We start from the raw sequence: 8,732 nt of genomic DNA, 5'->3' as shown, positions 1-8,732 counted from the left end.
ATGGCCAGGCCAGCGGCCCAGCTGGGCACCACGGAGCGGCTCCCGAACCCTTTGCTCTCCTCCCCGCCGCTGGGGGTGCCCGGGGCCGGCATGGTCAGCCTGAAGAACCTCCTGCAGGGGCCCATCAAGAGCCCGGAGCGCAGGCCGAAGGATCTGACCACCTGTAAGTGCCCTGGCGGCCGTGTGTCTGTCCGGTCCTGTGCGGGTCTGTCGGGCTGGTGGTCGCCATCCCAACGCCACCGGCCCGCCAGCCAGCCCCATACACACCCCTTCCCTGTAGGAATCCCACCATCCATCCATCCCCATAGGAACCCCTCTGTCCATTCATCCATCCGTCCATCCCCATGGGAACCCCACCGTCCATCCATCCATCCCCATAGGAACCCCACCGTCCATCCATCCATCCCCATAGGAACCCCACCGTCCATCCGTCCATCACCATAGGAACCCCACCGTCCATCCATCCATCCATCTATCCATCCCCATGGGAACCCTGCCATCCATCCATCCATCCCCATAGGAACCCCACCGTCCATCCATCCATCACCATAGGAACCCCACCATCCATCCGTCCATCCCCATAGGAACCCCACCATCCATCCGTCCATCCATCCATCTATCCATCCCCATGGGAACCCTGCCATCCATCCATCCATCCCCATAGGAACCCCACCGTCCGTCCATCACCATACGAACCCCGCCATCCATCCATCCCCATGGGAACCCCGCCATCCATTCATCCCCATGGGAACCCCGCCATCCATCCATCTATCCATCCCCATGGGAACCCCGCCATCCATCTGTCCATCCATTTGTCCATCCCTATAGGAACCCTACCAGTCACCCACCTACCATAGGATCCCCACCATCCATCCGCCTGCTTGTCCATCCATCCATTCAACTGTCATCCGTCCGACTATCCATCCATCCCCATAGGAACCCCGCATCCATCCATCCATCCACCCCCATGCAAACCTTGTCATCTCTCCATCCATGAACCCCGCCATCCATCCATTCCCCTAGTCCCCTCTGTCTAATCCACCCCTCCGCAGTCTCTCGCCATACTGCTCTCCCTGCCCGATGTGACAAACTGTGACACCCGCAAACTGCCCAGCGCGCTCATATTGCTATGGAAATACAGCCCGGAAAGGGCCCTCCGTCCCCCTCTGCAGCCCACCCAGCACGGCTTTCAGCCCTTGTCTGTCTGTCCAGTGGTGCCCTTGTGACAGGCTGTGCCCACCTTCTCCCCCAGCCGGCTGTCATCTGGGGCAGGATTTGCACTCTGGGCTGGAGAGGGGCAGCTGAGAGGGAGGGAAAGGTGTGTGTGGGGGGGAATTGTACTGGGCCCCAAGCTCAGGGGGGCCCCCAAAGGTCTGTATAAATGCAGTGAAATGGGAAAGGTCCCAGCGAACGCGAGGTGCCCAGACCCCAAATTCCTCTGGGCCGGCCTGGCCATGGGGACCCCTCTGGGGAGCAGCCCAGGCATGTTGACTCCTGGGCCACCAGGAGCACTAACTTGTGTGTGGGAGAGAGACAGAGGCTCTGTGTGTGTGTGTGTGTGTGTGTGTGTGTGTGTTTGTGCGGTTTTGTGTACAAGACAGACAGAAGTGGAGCGAGTGTGTGTGTATTAATGTGTGTTTGTGACAGACAGAGCGTGCATATTTGTGTGCGAGAGACGGACAGAGGCAGAGTGTGGGTGTATCAGTGTGTATTTGTGTGTGAGAGAGATGGACAGACAGAAGCTGTGTATTAATGTGTGGTTGTGAGAGAGACAAGCAGAGTGTGTGTGTGTGAGACAGACAGAGGCAGAGTGTGTATGTCTTGGTGTGTGTGTGTGAAAGACGGACAGAGAAAAGCTGTGTGTGTGTATTAATGTGTGGTTGTGAGAGAGACAAGCAGTGTGTGTGAGAGAGAGAGAGACAGACAGAGGCAGTGTGTGTATGTGTATTGGTGTGGTTTTGTGAGAGAGAGAGACGGACGGACAGAAGCTGTGTGTGTGTGTGTATTTGTGTGTTTGTGATACACAGGCCCGGTGTATTTGTATTAGAGCCCCAGACAGAGGCAGAGTGTGTGTGTGCGTCCGCGTGTGTACTTGTGTGTGTGTGTGTATTTGTGGGTTTGCAGGAATGGCCCTGGTCTTCCACCTGCCTGTCTGCTCCCACTGGGAAGTTTAGAAAAGTCCCGAGGCGCTGGGAGAGTCTGGGGGGGCAGGGTCTGTGCAGGTTCCCTGTCTAATTGCGTGACACACACACACACACACAGCTCCAAATCCCCACAGCCAGCACACAGCCGGGACACGGGATGTGACAGGAGGCAGAGAAACGTGCGCGGAGGGTTGTTTTTTATTAGGGTTTTTTTTTTTTTTTTTTGGCCTAAGGAAATGTTGGTAAAAAGCTCCAAGCGCCTGCGCCCGTGTGGACCCAGGGCAGGGAGTGGGTTGCGTTTGACAGATGGGCGAGTCCCACATCGGGCCTCTGGGGTCCAGCCAGGGCAGCCTCTGATGCCCTGCAACAGCAGGATCTCGCTAGCCACGGGGTAGCCCCCTCCCATCCCATCGCAAATTCCACCCCCCGTGGCACATGCTCCCTGAAGAAGGCCCCGGGTTGCTGCGGGTCGGGAGTGAGGGGCACCGGCAGAGCTGCGGGGGGGGGTGGGGGAGCCCAGGGCTGGGCTAGCAGGGGCTGCGGGTCGGGAGTGAGGGGCACCGGCAAGCTTGTGCAGGGGAGCGCCCCCCCCCCCCAGGGGAAGCAGCCCCTTCCCGCACCTGTGCCGGGGGAGGGGGCCCCTTGGGCAGTGACTCAGCCCTGCTTTCGGGGCGCTGCCCCGCTGGGCACGGGAGAAACCCAGCGCAGGGCGTGACCCAGGGCTGTCACCTGGCTCCCTCCACACGTGGGCCGGGGAGTCAGGCCCCAGGAATGGGGCGTCGCCCGGGCATCCCGCCTGCTCCACCTGCTGCAGCCCCGTGCCAGCCAGCGGGGCAGGGGGAGGGGCAGCCTGAAGTCTACGCTGGGCGGGGCTGGGAGATGTGGGGTGCCCACCCGGCCCATAACCCCTTGTCAGCGCTGTCACCATGGGGTGTCCCAGCATCCTTTGCTCCATTCCCCGCTTGTTTCTTCCCAGAACCCTTTGCACCATTCCTCAGTCTTCTTGGGACATCCCAGAACCCTTTGCACTGCTCCCCACTCTTCTTGGGGCATCCCAGAATGCTTTGCGCCCTGATTCCCTTCCCACCTTGACACCAGGCCTGGGGGGGGGGGGGTTGCTTTTGAAGCTGGAGGCTAAAGCCAGACACACCAAACCCCAGGTGTTTTGGGGGGACAGGGGAGTCGGGGATCACAGGGGGATTTGTGATGCAGGCAGCTGACCATGAGAACCCAGGACTCCTGGGTTCTCTCCCTGGCTCTGGGAGGGGAGTGGGGGCCAGTGGTTAGGGCGGGGGGGTGGGGAGAGGCTGGGACCCAGGACTCCTGGGTTCTCTCCTCAGCTCTGGAAGGGGAGTGGGGTCTAGTGGTTGGGGGTGGGGGGGGGAAGCTTGGAGCCAGAACTCCTGGGTTCTCTCCCTGGGTGACTTTGCAGCAGTGCTCTGTGTGGGAAGCAGAATGGAAAGCCAAAGCAGGGTGCTCCCCTCCCCTGGGTGCTGACCGATCCCCCCACCAGGCTGGAACCCGCAGCCGCTGGGCGGGGGGCCCCGCATGGGGGGGGCAGGGTTAGAGCCTGAGCCGCGCACGCTGCAGTGAGCAGCCGAGCCGGGGTCGCCCGAGGTGAGCCAGGCCTCACGTGTGCAGGGAGCGGGCGGGCGGCACGTGTGTGGAGCCAGCCCGGCTGCGGCTGAGGCTGGGGAGCAGCTGGGGCCCAGGGTCGGGGCAGTGTCTGGCTGGCACCGTGCAGGCCCTGACTGTCCAACCCCCCCCCCCCCATCTGTCCATCCGTCCCCACCCCTGTCTCTCCCCACATCTCCCCTCTGTCTATCTCAGTCTCCCTCGTCCTCTCTCTGTACCATTATCTCTCGCTCCTTGAGTTCAATACACCCCCCGCCCCCCTGGCTAGGCCGTGCCCCCCCTCCCCTGCAGGGTCTCGGTGCTCTGGGGGGCTGCAGGGCTGCTCCCCATCGCTGCCATGCTCAAGGCGGGGGGGCCTGGCTGCGGTCCAGTCAGTTCCTCTTCCTGGGTCTCTGGCGAACACACCCAGCCTGGGATTCGTGCACACCTCCCCCTGCCCCCACTTGTGTATGCAAATCCACCCACTTGTGCACTTACTGGGGCACACACCTCCACACACGTGTGCATACAAACCCACCCTCTTGTGCACACATTTGTGCATGCACCCCCACCCCCGTGTGCACACACGCAAGCACAACTACAGGGCTGCACTCGCGGCCCCCGTTCCCTGGCGCTCCCCTGCCCCTGGCCACGCCCGGCTGCTTGCTCCCGCATTCCTGGGTGCGGTGCCGCGCAGGGCCTGCCGCTCACACCCCCAGCACACCCCCCTCACGTGCGCCCGCTTGTGCTCTCCCCCCTGCGTGCAGCCAGCGAGCTGTGGAGGATCGCACTGCCAGCGCCCCACGTGAGCACAGGCCGGCTGCCACTGGGAGCCGACACACGGTCGCTTGGGAACGCGCCCGCGAAATCCCGCAGCTCCCACACCACTCACGCGGATTTGAATGCCCTGTGGACTCCCACAGCAGGGCCTTGGGCAGACACACAAAGTGCAGGGCTCATCTCTGCCAGCAGGGACACACACTCCCAGCCCCCGCCTCCGCCCAGCTCTAACCACTAGACCCCACTCCCCTCCCAGAGCCAGGGAGAGAACCCAGGCATCCTGGCACCCAGCCCCCTCCTGCTCTAACCACTAGTCCCCATTCCCTTCCCAGAGCCTGGGATGGAACCCAGGCGTCCTGACCCTGCTCTCTCCCCCTCCAGGCCTGGCCAAGGAGAAGGAGCGGAAGATGGAGGAGGAGCTGGGGGGCGCTCGGGCGGGACAGTGCGCCTACCTGGGCTCCCTGCTGTGGGAGCGGACCCTGCCCTACAGTGAGATCGAGTACGTGGACCTGGACGAGTTCCTGCTGGAGAACGGGCTCCCCCCCAGCCCAGCCCAGCCGCCCTTCTCCCCGGCCAGCCAGGCCACCAGCTCGCCCTCCAGTGGCATCGCCGTGGACCTCAGCCGCCCGGCCTCCTGCACCTCCTCCGCCTGCTCCTCGCCCGCCGAGTGCCCGGGCAGCAGCGATGGGGACCAGTGCTGCGTCACAGCAGGTAGCCGGGACCGGAGGGGCAGTGGGGCCAGAGGGCACCAGTAGGGAGCAGGGCTGGGGGTGGTGGCAGGGAGGTGAGGCTGGGGGGCAGCAGTGTCCAGGGGAGCTAGGGTGCCCAGAAGCCTGGGGGGCTGTGTCAGGGGCTGGGGTCTCTGCTGAGTCACTGCCTCTCAGTCCCTGCCCCCCAGCACCAGGACACGTGGAGGGGGTAGTCCCCTGGGCCCGCCCCACTCACAGCCCCACAAGCCTCCCAGGCAGCGTGCACATGGCCCCATGCCAGGGAATGGCCCAGGGGCGCTCCCCTAACAGGGAATCCCCCCACCACTCGCTTATCCCCCAATCCCCCCCATAAAGGGGTATCCCCAACCTCCCCCCCACCCATAACGATATCCCCAATGCCCCATCACCCATAACAGGGAATCCCCCCACCACTCGGTTATCTCCCAATCCCACCACCACCCATAATGGGGTATCCCCAACCACCCCCCCACCCATACCAGGTTAACCCCCAATCCCCCCCGTAATGGGGTATCCCCAATCCCCCCCATAACAGGGAATCCCCCCACCACTCGGTTATCCCCCAATCCCCGCCCATAAAGGGGTATCCCCAACCTCCCCCCCACCCATAACAATATCCCCAATGCCCCATCACCCATAACAGGGGATCCCCCCACCACTCGGTTATCTCCCAATCCCCCCACCACCCATAATGGGGTATCCCCAACCACCCCCCCATACCAGGTTATCCCCCAATCCCCCCCCCACCCATAACAGGGAATCCCCCCACCACGGGGTTATCCCCCCCTCCCAATTGGAATCTGGATGCCGCCGGCCCCTCCCACCCCGCCGTGTTCTCCTCTGGGCCCCCCCCCCGAGCTGGCTCCCCCCTCCCGCCCCCCTTCACATTCCGGCCCACGTGCGCCCGCCCGGCCCGGCCCCTCACACGCGGGGGCGGAGGCTGCGGAACGTGACGGGGGCGGGGGGGTTCGTGCGGGGACACGAGACCGCGGATTAGACACGGGATTCCCCCGCGCGGCGCCCTGCGCCCCCCCCCCCCGCCCTGAAATCTCCTCCCCCTCCCGCCCTGCTCGATCCCTGCCCCCCCCGCCTGCAACCTCCCCCCCCGCGCGGCGCCCCGCGCCCCCCCCGCCTGCAACCACCTCCCCCCGCCGCTCGATCCCTGCCCCCCCCCCCGGCCTGCAACGTCCCCCTCCGTCCTGAAATCTCCTCCCTCTCCTGCCCTGCTCGCTCCCAACCCGCCCTGCCTGCAACCTCCCCCCTCCCCCCCGCGGCGCCCTGCTCGATCCCTGCCCCCCTGCCTGCAACCTTCCCCCCCCCCCCGCCCTGCTCGGTCCCTACCCCCCCGCCTGCAACCTTCCCCCCCCCCACGGCACCCTTCTCGATCCCTACCCCCCCCGCCTGCAACCTTTCCCCCGCCCTGCTTGCTCCCTGCCCCCCCCCCCGCCCTGCAACCTCCTCTCCTCGGCCCTGCTGCTCCCCCAGCCTTGCAACCTGCCCCCCCTCGCTCCCTGCTTCCCCCACCCTCCAACCTCCGCCCCAACCCTCCCCCTGTCCCCCCCCCGCCCTACCTCCCCCCCACGCTCAGTTCAGGCCCCCTCCCTGGCCCTGCAACACCCCCCCACATGCTTCCTTGTCCCCCCTCTGCCCTCCAAACCACTGTGACCCTGCGCTCTGTGCTCTGCTGCCCAGAGCCCCCACCCCTGCCCCCACTTTCATCCCCGACCCTCACACCCTGTCCTGCACCCACTCCCTGCATCTCCCTGCCCCCCACCCACCTGGCACCCTGCCTCCTGCCTGCTTCCCCTCCCCCATCCACCCTGTGCCCCCGCTTCCCAGCCTGCACCCTGCCTGCAGCCCCCACCCCGTGTGCACCCTACACCCGCTGTACACAACCCCCCCCCTCCCGATTTGGAAAGGAATACCAACCCCCTCCCCCCTCACAAGCACACACAGATACAGGGACCAGGTCTGGGAGCCAGGACTCCTGGGTTCTCTCCCTGGCTCTGGGTGGGGAGCTGGGTCTAGTGATCAGAGCAGGGGCGGTGGGTGGGGGGCTGGGAGCCAGGACTCCTGGGTTCTATTTCCTGCTTTGTGACTTTGTCCAAGTCCCTTCCCCTCGCTGTGCCTCAGTTTCCTCCCAGGGGAACTGCCCCGGCAGGTGTTTGTGGGGCCCAGGGGGATGCCAGGATCTCGCCCAGCCAGGCTGCCCGGTGCCTGGCTGATCCCTGGGAGCGGCGAAGTCCCGCTGGCTGTAAACCCGCCTCTAATCCCCTCCTGGCACCACAGCTCCGCGAAGGCTGGCGGTGCCCCCACAGCTGCCCCATGCCTGATCCCTGCAGAGCTCCTGCTAAGCAGGGTCACAGCAGGTCAGGGCTTGGATGAGGGACCCGCCTAGGAAATACCAGCTGCTCAGCAGGGGGCGCTCTCCCCCGGCAGTCAGCACTGGCCCCATTACCCCAGGGTGGTGCTGTGCTGTGGGGAGGGGGGGCTTGGCAGGGGGAGCAGCTGGATGGCTCAGTGCTGCCATCTGGTGGCGTGAAGTGGGAATGCCCCTTGCTCTGACCTTTTCCTGTTCCCCCCCCTCCCGCCCCCCAGGTCCAGTGACCCCCGCCTCCCGGAACACGCCCAGCCCAGTGGACCCCGAGGCGGTGGAGGTGCTGATGAACTTTGACCCTGACCCCGCGGACCTGGCGCTATCCAGCGTCCCGGGCCACGAGACCTTTGACCCCCGGAAGCACCGGTTCTCGGATGAGGAGCTCAAACCGCAGCCGATCATGAAAAAGGCGCGGAAAATCCAAGTGCCGGATGAGCAAAAGGTGAGTCCCAGCCCGGGGGGGGGTGTCGTGGGGCAGGGGGCCTCTCCCCTCCAGGGGGCGCCAGCTCCCGTCCAGCCCCAGGGCAGGGACTGGTTGGCTCAGGGGAGTGGGGAATGGGGCGCCGGCTCCCATCCAGCCCCAGGGCAGGGACTGGTTGGCTCAGGGGGGTGGGGAATGGGGCATGGGGCCATTCCCCTCTAGGGGGCGCCGGCTCCCATCCAGCCCCAGGGCGGGGACTGGCTGGCTTGGGTGGGTGGGGAATGGGGCACCGGCTCCTCTCAAGTCTCTTTCTCATTCGTTTTCTCTCCCTGTGCCCCATGGATTCCCCCCCCCCCAGGATGAGAAGTACTGGAACCGGCGCTACAAGAACAACGAGGCGGCCAAGCGCTCGCGGGACGCCCGGCGGCTCAAGGAGAACCAGATCACGGTGCGGGCCGCCTTCCTGGAGAAGGAGAACGCCGTCCTGCGGCAGGAGGTGGCCAGCATCCGTCAGGAGCTCTCCCGCTACCGCACCATCCTCACCAAGTACGAGTCTCAGCACGGCGCCTTGTAGGACGCCGGCCGCCTGCACCGCTACACACCCCGGCCCCCCCTGCGGATGGCGGGGGGGGGGCTGCTTCCCCACAGCCAGGGGGCGCCCTCTTTCC

At 65.3% G+C, this 8,732-nt stretch overlaps 1 protein-coding gene across 1 annotated transcript; it reads left to right on the top strand.

Moving 5' to 3' along the window:
- Positions 1-8,638, top strand: DBP (D-box binding PAR bZIP transcription factor). Its single transcript, XM_065420901.1, has 4 exons — positions 1-163; positions 4,920-5,249; positions 7,865-8,085; positions 8,423-8,638. The coding sequence occupies exons 1-4, from the start codon at positions 1-3 to the stop codon at positions 8,636-8,638; spliced, it is 930 nt and encodes a 309-aa protein (XP_065276973.1).
- Positions 8,639-8,732: the final 94 nt, after the last annotated feature.

The sequence above is a fragment of the Emys orbicularis genome, chromosome 21 (assembly GCF_028017835.1).
Source record: "Emys orbicularis isolate rEmyOrb1 chromosome 21, rEmyOrb1.hap1, whole genome shotgun sequence".
NCBI lineage: Eukaryota > Metazoa > Chordata > Testudines > Emydidae > Emys > Emys orbicularis.
The sequence above is the reverse complement of the archived record's forward strand: the minus strand, read 5'-3'. Positions and strand labels throughout refer to the sequence as shown.